At 46.0% G+C, this 16550-nt stretch overlaps 1 protein-coding gene across 1 annotated transcript in view; it reads left to right on the top strand.

Annotated features, from left to right (window-relative positions):
- The window catches only part of HSF2BP (heat shock transcription factor 2 binding protein), a 76602-nt gene extending 65858 nt beyond the window's left edge, over positions 1–10744 (top strand). Inside the window, exon 7 of the mRNA XM_090272070.1 lies at positions 10317–10744. Coding sequence (XP_090128196.1) covers positions 10317–10525 — 209 coding nt within the window. The 3' untranslated portion in view covers positions 10526–10744. The remainder of the gene's footprint in view (positions 1–10316) is intronic.
- The last annotated feature ends 5806 nt before the right edge of the window (positions 10745–16550 follow it).

The following is a 16550-nucleotide window of genomic DNA, read 5'->3' as shown; positions in this document are numbered from 1 at the left end:
ATCCCACTAATCTCCTTTTTCTAAAAATGGCTTTTTGTTGAGATATAACACACATACCATAAATTCAGCCACTTGATAGTACCTAACTCAGCAGTTTTTAGTGTATTTGCAGTTGTGCGGCCATCACCACCTCTAAGAATATTTTCATCACTACCCTAGAAGCCCCATACCCATTAGCAATCAATCCCCATTGTTTTTCCACCCAGCCCACTAATATGCTTTCTGTCTCTATGGATTTAACTATTTTGGGAAATTCATAAAATTGGGATTTTATAATATGTAGCTTTTTGTGTCAGCTTCTTTCATTTAGCGTGTTTTCAAGGATCATCCATGTTGTAGCATGTATCAGTACTCCGTTCCTTCTCATTGCCAGAGAGTATTCCATTGTGTAGATAGACCACATTATGTTTATCCATCCATCACCTGATGGACATTCGTGTTGTTTCCACTTTGGGGCTGTAGTATAAATTGTTAAATTAACACTTAGTAAATGCAGCACAGGTTGCTGGATAGTGAGCTGCAGTTCAACAGTAGATCACAAGGGAATTGAAATAGAGAAGTTTATTATTCACAGGTCCTGGGGGAGGTACCTGGCAAACTTGGAGGGGCCGTATGGGGAGGTCAAGGCAAAGGGCAGACAGAGAGAGGCAGGACCTGGGGCTCATGCCTTTATGAGGGTCTGTGGGTGGAGTGCTTTGAGGTTCCCAGGCTAGGGCTGGAGTGGTGAATTCAAACCAAAAGAGTGGGTTTGGGGCAAGCCCCACAGGGGTCTATCTAAGGGGCACATAGGAGAAGGCGCTGGGAGGCAGGGGAGACTGTTGATCTCAGGGCACTGGAGAAATCGTCTCAGGGCTTCCATTTGCTTGTGGCTCTCTGGGCTGTTATGGAGGGCGTGGCTTGCATGAGGGGCCAGCGTTACCTTAGGGATCCCCACTGGGCTGAACAAAAGGGAAGGCCAGGCAGCAATACCATAGAGGAGCTGATTTACACTCTCAACAGGCTGTTACTGAATCATGCACCTAGGAACTTCCGTGTACCAGTTGTACAGGTTTTTGTGTGATTAGCCATTCTTTTAGAGTTTGCCTGGGACAGCTTCTCTTAATTTTTCTTCAGCTGAAGAATGTCTTGAATTCCCCTTCACTTCTGAAGGACATTGCCCCTGGGGAAAGGATTCTGAGTTGACAGTTCTTTTGTTTCAACACATGGAAAATATTGCATCCATTCCTTCCGGCTGCCATGGTTTCTGATGAGAAATCTAGTATTACTGAATTGTTTTTCTACCATAGGTGAGGTGTCATTTCTCTCTTGCTGCTTTCAAGATTTTGTCTTTAGAAGTTTGGCTGTGATGTATCTTGGCACAGATCTTGAGGTCTACTCTGTCTGGCATTTGCTCAGCTTCTTGGATCTGTAGGTTTGTGTCTGTTGCCAAATAGAGTAAAATCTTAGTGATAATTTCTGGGAGTACTTTCTAGCACTGCTGACTTTCCCTCTCTTACCAGAACTGCAGGGACTTGAATATGAGATCTTTGCTACAGTCCCGTTGAGCACAGAGGCTGTGTTCATTCTTTTGCTCGGTTTTCTCCCTGTCGCTCGGGCTGGGTCATTTCTCTTGTCCTGTCTTCCAGATCACTGCTGCTTTCCTCTGGCCCCTCCATTCTGTCCCCGTCAGGTTTTTAATTTCAGTTACTGTATCTTTCAGTTATAATGTTTCCATTTTGTTCTTTATATCTTCTGTCTCTTTGCTGTGGCTTGCTATTTTTTCTTTTGTTTCCAGCTTGGTATGGTTGTTCACCGAAGAACTTTTATGATAGCTGCTTAGAAACTCCTGTCAAAAATGCTAACATCTGTGTCCTGTCTGTGTTGGAGTCGGGTGAATGAATATTCGCCTTTTCTCATTTAAGTTGCTTCACCATTTCTAAACCCCAAACTGAGCCGTCTGTGGGAATGTTCTCAGTCTCAAGTAATTAGGTTTTCCACGATTGTTTTAAAAGATAAATTATGTAGTTATAACTCAGAATGTGCTAATCTGTGGCCCAGACAGATCTGAGTTTCATGCTTTTCTCCCCCTTGTATAGTTTGGGTGCTTATAAGCCACTTGCCTTTCCCCCAGTCAGTGTTCCCTTCCAGCGTGGTCATCAGGCTGACTGTTTCCTTATGACAGTGTCACCATGAAGTTGTTCCTGTTGGGCTGCACCCCTGCCTGCGTGTGTCTCATCACATATGACCTCCAGGGGCTTGTTTTACTTCGCCCTTTTTTGAGGGCTGCACTGCTGTCTCTGCAGCTTGCCTGGCCGTTCTATTTGTTCTGAAATGTTCCTATCATTTGTGTTATATCAGCCGTAGCCACGTAAAATGCAGCCTTCTCCTTCATTCAGCAAATACTGACTGTACTGGGATACAGGGTAGGGCAAGGCAGACAGGGTCTGTGCTTTCCTGAAGCTCTTCACTGGGGCTGGAGGGAGAGAAGGTAACTCCACAGAATAACTGATATCCAGAGAATTAAAGTAGGGTGATGGGTGACAGAATGAGTGGGTAGTTACATTGGTGGTAAGGGAATGACTCTCTGAAGAGAGAATATTTGAGCTGAAATGGATCCTGTTTTGAAGATTCCACTTCTCTGTTCACATTGCCCTTCTGTTCTTGCCTTCGAGCCTGTTATGGGCTGAACTGTAGAAAACTCATGTTTCGAAGCCCGAACCTACCCAGTATCTCAGTGACTGTGTTTGGAAACAGGGATGCTAAAGAAGTAATTAAGTTAAAATGAGGCCACTGAGGTGGGTACTAATCCAGTTTGACAGGTGTTCTCCTAAGAAGAGATTAGGACGCAGGGAGAGACACCGGGCATGTGTGAGCCGAGAGAAAAGGCCATCTGCAGGACAAGGCCTCAGGGAAGCCAGCCCTGCCGCCACCTAGATCTTGAACTGTCTGTCAGCCTTCAGAATTGTGAGAAAATACTTTCTGTTGTGTAAGCCACCCCATCTGTGGTATTCGGTCTTGGCAGCCCGAGCTGGCTAGTACAGAGCCCGTAGCTTCTTTTCGATCCTGGTTCTTTTCAGTTCCCTGTCTGATCATTCCGAAATCTGTCATATCTGAGTGTGGTTCTGAAGCGCGGTTTGTCTTTGCAGACTGTGCATTTTTCCTTTCAGTGGGCCTTGTAATTTTTGGTTGAAGGATCAGTGCTGTTTCCTGGGTAAAGAGCGCTTCAGTGTGTGGTTCTACGCTAACCTGGCTGGGGATTGGACCTGTTCTGTGGTCCCAGTGGCTTCCTGCTCCCCTTGTTCTCACCGTTTCCCTGTCACCTGTGGGTTTCTCTTAAGAACTCCTCCCTAGGTAGCATCTGCCGTCTCCCAGCTATGACCCTTGTGCTCGTAGTTCCTGCCGTGTGTGGCTGTGCATTGTAATCTCTGTTGGTGTGATTTAGTGTGTGTGTGTGGGGGGGACAGTACTCCAGCATCTCGTGATACTAGTGGCCTATGTCCCCGGGCGGCGGCCCTCCCAAGTGTTTCCTAGCTCCCTCCCATCTTTAAGTGAGTTGGGAATCGAAGGAGGGGCTGTAGTGGGAGAAGTGCCCTTCCCCTTGGGTGCTGGGGTCAGGCTTCGAAAAGTCCCTTCTCCTGGAGAAAAGCATTTGTCATGGGAAGCACCCTAGTGTATTTCAGGGTGGTTACTCTTCATTTCCCTCTGGCAGACTATGCAAGAACCTTGTAGGGTTCTTGGAAGTCAAACCCGCAAGAATGTGGGGGTCCCCCTAAGATTGCCACATACACCCTGGAGTCTCTTACTGTCATGGCTTCCAGCAAGTTGTCAGAATGATCAATTACAAGTTCCAGTCAGTTTCGGCTCCAGTGGTTCTGCTGCAGGAATACTGATCGTGGCTGTCACGCTCTACGTTTGCCTGTCATCATCCCGCACCCTCGTTTCAGTGATGGGTCCAAGGAAAGTCTTTGATTTTCAGCTTGTTGCGCTTTTCTTGTCATACGGGTGGGAGCAACAGTTGCCAAGGTCTTCACATGTTGGAGTTGAAACTGTTATGCTGAACTTTGAAAGGAGCAAGGCATATGAAGGTTGGGGGAAGGGCATTCTGGGTAGGGTGGGCATCTAGGACAAAAGGACTTAGGCACATGTAGGGACCCAAGAGCAGGCCAGCGTCACTGGTGCCCAGTGAGGAGGGGCGAGTGCTGGGAGATGAGCTCAGGGAAGCAGCAGGGCCAGGTCAGGTGCGGCTTCTTGTGCCAGGTTGGAGAACAGGGTTTTATCCTGGGTGCAGTGAAGATCTGTTGGAGAGCAGGGAAGGGACAAGTTTTGATTTCCATTTACAAGGTTTCTTCTGGTTGCTGTGTGGCGAGGGAAGAGGGATGGGAGGAAGAAAGAATGGAAGTATTAAATAAGAAAGCCACCGACAAGGGTATTGTAGCGGTCTAGGTGAGACAAGATAGCCTAGCCCAGGGGGTGGTAACGGGTTTAAGGTGTGTTGGGGGGAGAGTTAACGAGACCACGGACAGATGCGCAGGGAAGGAGAGAGGCATCAGTGACAATCAATACCTGTTGTGGTTTGAGCATTGGGTGGTTGGTGGTGCTGTTTATTGAGACGAGGGAGACAGGGCAGGGACAGGTGAGGGTCCAGGGGTGTAAATGCATCCCTTCTAAAAGGTCAGGTTTCTTGAGTTATAGTTTACAGAGTGGAGTTCACTTATTAGTAGACGGTTCTGTGATTTTTTTAAACAGTTGCTTGTACCATGTGACCACCACCATAATCGAGATGTAGAACAGTGCTGTCACCTCAGAATATTCTCTTGTGCCCCCTTGTAATTGGCCCCTCCTTGGTGACCCGGCCCCGAGCAACCACTGGTTGGTTTTCTGTTCCTATAGTTTTAACCATTTCCAGGTGGCGTAGAAACAGAATCACGAAGTACGTAGATATTAAAGTCTGGCTTTTTTCCTGAACATAATGCGTTTGAGATTCACCATGTTATTGTGCATATCAGTTGTTAATTTCTTTTGTTGCTAATTACTCTTCTGCAATATCCAACAGCCTCTGTCTGTTCATCAGTTGAAGGACCTTCGGTTATTTTTAGTTTTTGGCAATTATAAGCATAGACACTGTAAATAAAATATTTGAAAAGACACCTCGTCGTCGTCGGCAGCCGTCCGTCTCGAGAGACGATGGCGTAGCTTCTTGAGAGTCTATCTGCACCGCCGAGAATGGCTGTGCAGTCCGATTCGGGAGTGACAATCCCTGCCGCACTTGGTACAGGTGAAGGCAGATGGCTGTTGTTGCTGCTGCTGACGCTGCTTCCGCCTCGATCTTTTCTGGACCGCCTCCTCGTTGCGCGCAGCCTCCGCGCGTGACGTACCTTGCCTGACCGCGAGCCTCCAGGCTAGGCGGTCGTCTGCTTGAACTTCCCATGTGTTGAGATTGATGGAGCATTGTGTCATGTCCTTTTTGCAGATGTCTTTGAACCGCAGTTTTGGGCGCCCTGTCATCCTCTTGCCTTCTGCTAGCTCGCCGTAGAGGAGGTCTTTGGGGATACGGCCTGCATCCATTCTTTTGACATGGCCGAGCCACCTGAGGCGTCTCTCGCTAAGAACTGCATGCAAACTGCTCATATTGGCTCGCTTCAGCACCTCGGTGTTGGGGACCTTATCCTGCCAGGCGACATGCAGGACGCGTCGCAGGCACCTCATGTGGAAGCTGTTGAGTTTCCTTTCGTGCCTTGCGTAGGTGGTCCACGTCTCGCTGCCATAGAGGAGAGTGCTGAGTACGCAGGCTTGGTAGATGCGCAGTCTGGTTTTCTCAGTGAGGCTGGAATTGTTCCACGCTCGCCGGTTCAGTCTGGCCATAACTGTGGCTGCCCTGGCGATTCTCCGGTTGACCTCCAAGTCGACTGACAGAGAGCTCGAGATGGTGGACCCGAGGTAAGTGAAGTCGTTGACAACCTCCAGGGTGTATCCGTCGATGGTGATGCATGGGGGAGTCCCCGTGCCTTGAGTTCAAGAAAAGACACCTAATCGAAGAATATATACAAATGTGAAGTAAGCACATGAAAAAATTTGTATTTTCAGATATTTCGGGGGGATCACCAGGTTGCCTAAGGAGGGGTGAACCAGCCCAGGTTGGAAACAGGTCAAAACTCAAGTGCTGATCAAATATTTTGTCTATTTTTATTGGATTGTTTTGTTGTTATTGAGTTTTCAGAGGTCTCTTCATATTCTGGATTCAGGTTTTGTTTGTTTGTTTTATCACGTAAGTGTCCTACAAATATTTTCTCCCAGTCTAGTGGCTTGTTTTTTCATTTCCTAACTGTATCTTTTGAAGATCAGTTGTTTTTAATTTTTAAAATAAGAAATGAAAGCTGTGATAACTTATTTGAGACCTTTGTTTTTTTTTCCTAATATGAACATTTAATGCTATAATTTCCCCTCATAAGTACTAATGTAACTACATCCACAAATTTTTATAATGTTTTCATTTTCATATTATTTACAATATTTCCTAGTTTCCCCTAGGACTTCCTTTTTGATCCAGAGATTGTTTAGAAGGGTGATAGTTTATTTGGGGATTTTTCACATGTTTTATTGTTTATTATACATTTTTAATTTCTAATTTAATCCCCTGTAATCATAGAATGTCCTCTGAATTCTTTTAAATGTCAATTAGGTCAAGTGGGTTGAGCATTTATTATTCAGGGATTCTGTATCCTTACAGATTTTTTTTCTTCATTTTTTAAAATTAATAATGGAAATAAGAGTGTTAAAAGTTTCCAGCTGAAATTGTGAGTTGGTTTATTTGCCCTTGGAGTTCTATTTTATTGTGCTTTGTGTCTTTTGAAGCTCTGTTGTTAGGTGCATGAGTAGTTAGCACTATTGTCATTTTCGCTCATTGACCTCTTTATAATTATGCAAAGTTCCTCCTTATTTCTGGTAATAGTTCTTGTTCTAAAGTGTTTTCCTATTTATTAACCATATTTATTTCAAATTCCTTTTCTGATTGTTCTTGTACTTGGTCCTGTATCTGGGTCATCTCAGTCTGGTGCTTACTTACTTTATTGCCTTGGGCTTTCTGTTTCCCTGGCTTTGGCATTGTCAGCTCTGACCCGATGCTGGACATTGTGTGTAGAGCAGTAGAGGGTGTGTGTGGGGTAGGGGGAGGTCTCGCAGACTTTTCCTGTAATGGGCCAGGTAGTAAATACTTTGACCTTTGAAGGCCATGTGTGGTTTCTGTTGCACACTAGTCTTCTGTTTGTTTTTCTTTTTAAATAACCCTTGAAAGTTGTAAATATCACTCTTAGCTCACAGACTATACAGAAATAGGTTGTGGGCTGCATTTGGCCTCTGGGCCATGGTGGGCCAGCCTCTGCAGGAGAGAATGAAGTCAATGTGTTGACTGCAGAAAAGGCCACGCCTCTTGTCAGTCCGTTGGGGCGTTACGCTGCGTTTGGGTTTTGTTGCTGCAGTGGTTACCTTCTGTGCTGCTCTGGCTTCATGTTCCTCTAACCTTTGCTTGTGCTGAGGGTGCAGATACATGCAAAAAAATGAAATTGGACCTCTTTCTTACATCATATACAAAAATAAACTCAAAGTAAAGACTTAAATATAAGACCTGAAACCATAAAACTCCTTGAAGAAAACATAGGCAGTAAACTCTTTGACATCAGTCTTAGTAATATCTTTGTGGATACATCTCCTTGGGCAAGGGCAATAAAAACAATTATTTTTCAAAGCGACTACATTAAACTGAAAAGTTCTTGCACAGCAAAAGAAATCATCAACAAAATGAAAAGAAAATCTGTTTAATGGGAAAAGATATTCACCAGTGATACATCTGATAAAGGGTTAATATCCAAAATATATTCGGAACTCATACAACTTAACACCAAAACAATTTTTCAATTAAAAATGGAGGACATTTCTCCAGAGAGGACTTACAGAGGGCCAATAAACATATGAAAAGATGCTCAACATCACTAACCACCAGGGAAATGCAAATCAAAACTACGGTGAGATAGCACCTCACACCTGTCAGAATGGCTGTGACCAGAAAATGAACCGACAAGGGCTGGATGTGGAGAAGAGGGCACCCTCGGGCCTGGTTGGTGCAAATGTAAACTGGTGCAGCCACTGTGGAAAACACCCGCCGTATGGCCCCGCAGTTCCACCTCTGCGTATCTGTCTGAAGAAAACAAAAACATTAATTCAAAAAGATATATGCGCCCCTGTGTTTATTACAGCCTTATTTACAACAGCCAAAGTATAAGAGCAACCTAAGTGCCCATCAACAGATAAATGGATAAAGAAGATGTGATGTGTGTGTGTGTAAGGAGCATTACTCAGTCCTAAAAGGAAGGCAGTCTTGCCACTTTTGACCACACGGATGGACGTAGAGGGCATTGTGATGAGTGAAGTCACTCGTCACTTACATGTGGAATCTAAACAAATGAATATACAAAACAAAACAGAAGCAAACCCATGGATTCAAAGAACAAGGCGATGGTTGCCAAAGGGGAGGGTGGTGGGAGGACGGGTGGGAAAAAATATTAAGATATGACTAAGTTGGGTGGTGAGTACATAGACATTATTTATATTCTTTTCTCTAATTTTGTGTGTGCCTTATTTTATAATTTTTAAAGGCTTCATTAAGAACATGTAGAATAGGGATTTGAAACCCCGTGTCCCCCCCAAAAGAAAAAAATCTCACTGGAGGTACTTAAATTTTTTAATGGAAGAACTGCTTATAATTTATAATAGCATAAATCACGAAAACCCCCAAATATTCATTAGTAGAAGAATGGACAATAAATTGTGATCAATTCATGCAGTCGAATGGATGGGAAAGGGGTGAACTACAGCTTCTGTTATCCGTTCAGACGAACGTCTACAGCACAATGTTGAGTGAAAACTGCGCATTACAGACAATATGCCCGTAAGCAGAAGAAAAAAGGGAAACAGCGTAGTGAAGATACTGGTTCTCTTCCAAACTCATATCCTGGTTTACTGCAGTTTCAATCCAGATTGCAGCAAAATTTTTAACAGTGGCAGACAAAGATATACTAGAATTTATATGAAAAAGCAAAGGCATTAGAAGAGATAAAACAAATTTGATAAAGAAAAAGTTGAGGGGTTACAAATTCCGCTCACCTTTCCTTGTCTGAGGGTGGGGCGGAGTTGTCAGCATGCCTTCCTCAGTGTCCTGCCACAACCCCCCCGGCCCCCCCCCGCCCCCCCCCCCGCCCCCCTCCCGCTTCCATTTGGGTCTGTGCCTCAGAGGGTGTCCTTCCGTCCGTGGCTCCTCCGCTGGGCTCCTGGTGGAGGATGGAGGGGGCATCTCTATTGTTTTGGTTCAGCTACTGTCCCGGCGTTGGGGTGGTGGGGGCTTCCTAGTGACGCTATCCTCCCTGCGGCAGCCACTTTGGCAGGTCTCGTACTGACATGTTTCCCTCCTTCCCCTCTGGGCTTCAGACATCCCTGCCCCTGTCCAAGATACAGCAGGGTTTTCTTTTCTCCCTTCCTAGCACAGCAGTCCTCACGGTGCCCTGGGGGCTCTGATTCAATCGGGCGAGCTCCGAGTGGGCCTTGGTGTTGTGGCCGTTCCCACTGAAGGTTTGTTCCATCCACTCTTTCAATTCAGCTATTTCAAAGGTTTTGTAAGTGTGGTGCTATGAAAGAGGGACTGATTTTGAGCCCAGTTCCAATTACAATATCCAATCAAGAAGTAAATTAATGGCATGTTAAAGGCTCCCCACAAGGAGAAATGGTAAGGAAAGCTGGTTCCACGTGGTTAAGGGGTAGGGCTTTGTGTTGGACTGTTGTTTCAGTCTGGCTGTTTTCAGTGGTTGCTACAATGTGTGCAGGGCTACCGGGTTCTGTAACTCACGTGGAAAAAATGGAATACAGTGTGAAGGCTGCAGCCTGTGGCTGGAACTCAGTGTCCTGAACAGACACCGTGGTTTCTGAGGGATTTGCTGCAGTCCGAGTGGAGATGAAGAAATACCTTTGAAAAGAGTCTTGCAAATGGACAGAATTATAGTCAACAACGTGAAAAGCCCTTGTATTTTTAGTTCAGCATTTTGAAGTTACGTGATTGTGAGTAATATTTGAAGACAGGATGTTACTAAATAGATGATGGCTGAGCTTTGTCATGCTCTTCTTATGAGCTAAGCTTTTACATCAAGGAGTGACGCTGTTTCTGGGTCAGCTTGTAGTTTTCAAAACTGTCAGATCTGTCATTCAGAAAATCCAGGAACCTTGAGGGGTAGATTCTACCCTGAGATCCCTGCAGGAGTTTTATTCTAACCAGAGTGTTACCTCTTTCCCCCCAGATCCAGATGCAGAGGTGTGTCTTCATGTTTTACGACTTGTCCAGTCGGTGGTTCTGGAACCAGAAATTTTCTCCAAGTCGGCCTCCGAGTTCCGAAGCTCCCTGCCCCTGCAGCGCATCCTGGCCATGTCCAAGAGCCGCAACCCCCACCTGCAGACCGTGGCCCAGGAGCTCCTGGAAGACCTTCGCGCTCTGGAGTGTGATGCATAGCCATGTTCCTTCCCCTTCCCCAGGTCCCCACTTTGCTGACGCCATCCCTGTGTGCCAGATGTTCTTGACTAGAGATGGATTTGAATTCATATGTACCCACACAGCTTCCTCCTGGAAGTAAAGGCACTTGTGGGTGGGTGGTTAATCTTGCCAAGGGGAGCCTGAGAAAGAATCCATCCTGTTGCAACAGCCATATCAGCTGTGCCTGGCTTCTTAGAGTGGTTTCTGCTGCTCAGGGGACTTTCTGAGACCTGTGGGTTCCCCCCCAAAATGGGAAATTAAATAACCACCTACCCCATTGGTCAGCATTTTCCTGAGACACATTTCTTTGAAAAACAGTCCATCCTTTCTCTAGTAATTATAATGAATCCCCCAAATGCAAGTTTACCTTTAAACCTTTTCATGAACCTGCTCGTTCAGATGCCATTGGACATTTCAGCTCTGTATTTTTGTGCCTCTTTTATTTTTGAATAAAGAGAGTCATAAGAGTCATTGCTGTGCTCCAACTATTGTTTTCTGAAATATTACGGACTTGATAGTAGGAAGCCGTATATGACAATGCTTGGTAGAAAAACTCCCCTTGCGTCATTCTGGGCCCTTTATGAACTCAGAATGAAGTCTGCTGTTTCATATAATAAGTGTCCTGAAAAGGGCGTCATGGATGAGAGCAAATGCCGTTGGTTCCAGTTCTTTAAATGATGTACAAGGTGTGTACCAGGCTCCCTTCACCCTAGATTTCCTTCTCATCTGCAGCTAGGCCCTGGCTGATGACAAGGGGGGACCCCACTTCACTTCCCATAGACACTAGTAGGTGTGGGAGTGGAAGTCCATCTGAATCACTCCGTAAGGTCATGTCAGGGAACGCGGTCACTTCTTTCTTTTGGCGATGCTTCCTGCAGCATGACGCCGGGCCGTGGGCTGCGCGGGCCCTGTACGCGCGAAGACACACGCAGGTATCTCTTCCACCAGCAGCCTTGGATACGTTTGTAAGCGGTTTCTGCTGTGTGGCATTTTAGAATAACTTCCATTTTTCTTTTAAGTAGACTTGTATAGGCAGCGTGCAATTTATGGCTGAGGCTGAATGAAGGAGCTTAGGCGAAGGCACAGTTGCTTGAATTTCACAAGCCAGCATATTGTGCAACACTAACTCATCAGAGCCAGAGAAATGTTGTAAAAAGCAATTTAAAATTCATGGAGGCAGAAATTGGTCCATCTGTGCTGCATGTTTCTGTAAGGCCTGATGATTGGCGAATAAAATTGAAGATGTGTTTTTGTAATTTTCCTATCATGGTATCATTTCCTTTTTGATTGTTTGATAAGGTAATGGGAGCTACACTAATGTAATTAGTTTGCGCTGCCTGTAGTAGACACGCAGGGTCTTTTTCCTGCTGAAGGGGGAGCAGCGGCGCATAGAGAGAAGTGACACTGGGCCAGACCTGTGACTGTTGCGTCGCTTTGCTGATTAGTGGATGGGCATGTTTAAGAAGGATGAGTTTTCTCTCCTCAGTTTGAAGTGCTAAGGATAGCAGGAATTCTTAGGAAAACTCCTTTGGGAAGCAAAATGACAAATACATGTCATGAATGTATGTTACAGGAAAAGTACTTAAGGCCAACTTGAAAGTGTGGCTAGCCTTTCTAATATTCTGCTCTTTGTGTGAAGGTCAAGGAGAAAACATGAGTTCTTTAAAAAATTTTTTGCAGCTAGAGAGCAAAAGAAATATAATTTTAAAAATATGCATAAAAGCAACTACTTGACAATGTTTGAGGTCTGTAGTGAATTTAAAAACCAAAAACAAAAGCAGTAAAATGACACATTTTAAAAATTTAATTTGTGAAGAATTGCTCTTATATTTAAGTTAAGGAACTCTTCCCTCCTGGTGGTGTCAGTTTTTCGTGCAAAGGTGTGAAACCTGTCAGGCCTGTAGTCTTCACCTCCCCTGGCCCCCCCGCCCCCCACAGGTGATCTGAACAGGCCTCTTATCCCCGCTTGAACCTGTCCCTGTGAGCTCTGCAAGGAGTGGGCCTCGTAGATGACTTTGCTCCTATCTGCTCATGGTATGAATTGGGAGAAGCCTAATGTTGTAAGGAGTTCTGATCATCCCAGATATTTATATAGTCCTGTGTCTTTCTCTTATTCCAGAGGATTTTAAAATTAGAGAACCAAGCCAGCAACACAAGTCTGGGACTGAGAAAGTCAGCCCAAGGTTGGAAGTCAGACCACGGGCAAGGAAGGGTTTCAGACAAGTTGTACGTGTGCCCATCACACCGATTCTGCCAGACCTAGCTATACTCCATGACATAAATGTGAATGGAAATGGCGATAAATACTTTCATAGACTTAAGTGATTTCCTACTAAGTCCTGAAGGTGAAGGTTGCTCTATTTATTTATTTTAATGATGTGTGTGCTTAGACTACTGGGGAAGGACTTCTCTGACCAGGGTAAGGTCTCCAGGGCAGACCCTAGTCTAGTGTAGGACACACCGTAGCATGCGGCATCCTGTAGGGGGCATGCACGCACAAGAAGGTGGAGGGAACAAACCCAAAGTCTTTGGATACCTTCTAAGTCCAGGCTCAGGTGGGAGGGCAAGAGACCCCTGGTTCACCTCATCTCCACAGGACTCATCGTGAAGGCCCCTGTCACTCTGCTCTGAGGCCAAGCCCACATAAACTTGTCTCCAGATGCAGGCGTGGACTGAGGCAGCCGTTGAATGTGCTAGTGTGTGTTACAACGTGACTGTGACTGTTGTGTTATTTGTAGTTTTCCAAGTTTTTAAAAACTATAAAATTTACCGCATAAACATAAATGCTAAACATAAAATTTAACCATTTTTAAGTGTAGAAATCAGTGGTATTAAAAACAGTCACAGTCTTATATAATCATCACCACTATTTATTTCCAGAACGTTTTATCATACCACTCAGAAACTGTACCCATTAAGCAATAACTCCCATTCTCCAGCTGCCCCCTCCCAGCCCCGGTATCCTCTGTTCTGCTTCTGTCTCTAGGGATTTGAGTTCTCTACCTAGCTCATATAAGTGGAATCATAAAGTATTTGTCCTTCTTGGTCTGGCTTATTTCACTTCGTATATATAATGTCTTCAGGGTTCATTCTCGTCATAGCCGGTGTCAGAACTTCATTCCTTTTGTGGCTGAGGAGTGTTCTGTTGTACCTGTGCACCACAGTGTGTCCCTCTCTGTCCGTGCGTGTGTTGGTGGGCACTTGGCTTGCCCCCGTCTTTTGGCTGTTGTGAATAATGCTGCAGTGAGTATTGGTGCGCACGTCTCTGGGTTCCCGCTGCAAGGTTTTGGGTGTACACTACCTGGGAAATTGCTGTATCATATGGTAATCCTGTGTGTCATGTAGCCAGACCGCCAGCTGATAAACTTCCACAGACCGATAAACCTCTCCATACAGACTCTCCACCTCCTCACCACACTTGCTCTCTGTTTCGGTTCTAGGATCCCAGCCATCCTAGTGGGTGGGAGGTGGTCTCTTGTGGTTGTGATTCGCATGTCCCTGATGAGTCATGGGTGTGGGGCATCTTTTTCGTGGGCTTATTGCCCATGTGTGTATCTTCTTTGGAGAAATATCTATTCAAGTCCTTTGCTCGTTTTTTAATTGGGATGTTTGTCTTTTTGCTGTTCAGTGGCAGGAATTTGTCTATTCTGATATTAACCCGTTGTTAGCTATATGACTTTTTAAACTATCTATTTCCATTCCGTAGTTTATCCTTTTACTTTGTTGATAGTGTCCTTTGATGTACTGGAAATATACGTTTTGATCAAGTCTGACGTAACCTGTTTTCTCTTTTGTTGCCTGTGTATTTGGTGTCGTGTCCAAGAAGTCACTGCCAAATTCATGGTCGTGTGTATGACCCCTGTGTTTTCTTCTAAGAATTTTATTGGTTTAGATCTTACATTGGGGTCTTTCATCTATTTTGAGGTAACATTTGAATGTGGTGTTAGGGCAGGGTCCGACTTCATTCTTTTGCATGTGGATGTCCAGCTTTCCCAGCATCAGATATTGAATTTTGTAATTGTCACTTGGAAATATTGTTACAAATATGATTTTCAAAGTGCAAAGTGGTATTTAGAAATATCTGGTTTGTTTCACGAGTAACCTTGATCGTGAGGGTTCAAGCTGTCCCCAGGGGATTCCCCCCCCCCAGCTGCAGCTTCCCCCCATGAACGAGTACTTAATGTCCTGAGCACCTGGCACAAATGGCTGTCCAGAAAAATGACTCCTGGCTATATAGTTTATTATATTTTTTAATCAAAGGCATATTTGCAGCTCAACTTTTCAATAGAAATGGTTTTATGCAAAGGACTACTCTGGGGTAAGAGTCCAGGCATCAGGAAGAGTGGGTGCAAAGGCCCTAGAACACGTGACTGGGGTCATTTGAAGACTGCAGGGAGTGAGCGGATGCAGGCCACAGGCAAGACTTTCTGGTTCCCTTTATGTGATGGCAGATGATTGGAGAGCTGGGGCAGGAGCAACCTCTGATTCACATTTTTAAATGTAAAAACACTGACTCTGACTCCAGCCCAGCGGATCCTCTACCAGCCCCTCCACTGGGAGCAGCAGGAGTCCAAGATACCAGGACCCGGGCAACCAGTCTGTTTTCAGGGCAAAGCCTTCGATCTTCCTGGGCGACCCGGGCTGCTCCTGTCCCTCTCAGCCCGCAGCCCACAGACTCACCACATCCAGGCCCACGGTCCAGTGTGCAGTTCTCCCTGGCCTCCACCCGCGCCTGCCCGGCTGCTGTGCGTGCATGGCATCACGCAGAGCATGGATGAAGATGCGGAGGGGACACGTACCTGCAGCGGGGGAGGAGAGCACTTGCGTGGTCTGCGTCCGCTCCCAGTAACTCACGCCAGCAGCCCTTTTACCAATCGTCACCGCATCTGCTCTTTGCTTGATGGCAGACCCCGAAAACGGCGGTCCTTAGCTATCACGCAGCCACGCAGCTCTTGGACACCCCGTCAGCTTCTCTACGCAAAAATGCACATGAGCACACGTGCCGCTTCCCATGCAGTTTTGGGGAGTCTGTGGGGTAAGGAGTCCTTGCCTGGATGGGAGAACCACGTTTGTGGAATTCATGTGCCTGATGCAGTGCCAGGCACATAACGGGACACTCTGGCAGGAAAAGCATCCCTGTGACATTGCAAGGTCTCCCACATGAGTGTCAGCCCTGCTCCTGTACAGGAAGGGTTTGGTGTCTGGCTCGCACCAGCTCAGTCCTCGTAGCCACTTTCTGCAGGTGAGGGGATGAGCCCAGAGAGGCTAAGCTGCCTGCCTGAGAGGCCGAGCTGCGATTCGAACCTGCCTCCCCTTTTGTAGCCTTCATCACAATGTGCCGTCACCTCTGCCTCGCTGGGGGTGTGTCCATCCTCACCTGTGGTCACCAGTTCTCACACCAGGGCCTGGTCCTGTCTTGAGCCTGGTGACTAGTGGTTTAAATTCGTCTGGCATCCTTTTAGACCAGCAGGTCCACGGGATCGTGGAGGGAAGGGAGGCCGAGGACAGTGGCCAGAGGTCCCCCAGTTAGCCCTCTGCCCACCCCAAGGGTATTTAGACAGCACGTGTTGATCATGACAGGCTCCTGTGGCTGCCTGATCACATGATAACATTTAGAAAGACGGGGGGAGATGTAGATTAGTCACTGATGTTAAAAATATTGATTTTTAAAAGGTTCTGTTCAGTATCTGTAGGGCAGTTTGCAGAGTCACTATGACCTATCTGACCTTTGCCTGGGATAATTCCTTCAGTCTTGCTTTAAGACCCCGGAGAGTTTAGACAAATGAACCTAGGAGCAGACAAATTCTCTTACCGCTGGCTGTAGGCGAGAAAGCCGGCTCCAAACCAGCCAGGACTGATGACTGGCTTAGCCCCCGGCCCTAGGGCAGGGCAGAGGGAGAGGTGACCCCCTATGGGAATGGCCAGTGCCTTTTCTTTTCTTTTTGTTCTTTAAATGATAATAGAAGAGAAAGGTCACCGAAGGGCAGAGTGGAACAAGTCCCTG

The sequence above is a fragment of the Furipterus horrens genome, unplaced genomic scaffold (assembly GCF_987537825.1).
Source record: "Furipterus horrens unplaced genomic scaffold, mFurHor1.1.pri manual_scaffold_1, whole genome shotgun sequence".
Taxonomy (NCBI): domain Eukaryota; kingdom Metazoa; phylum Chordata; class Mammalia; order Chiroptera; family Furipteridae; genus Furipterus; species Furipterus horrens.
Note: the sequence above shows the minus strand (reverse complement) of the source record. Positions and strands in the feature narration are given on the sequence as shown.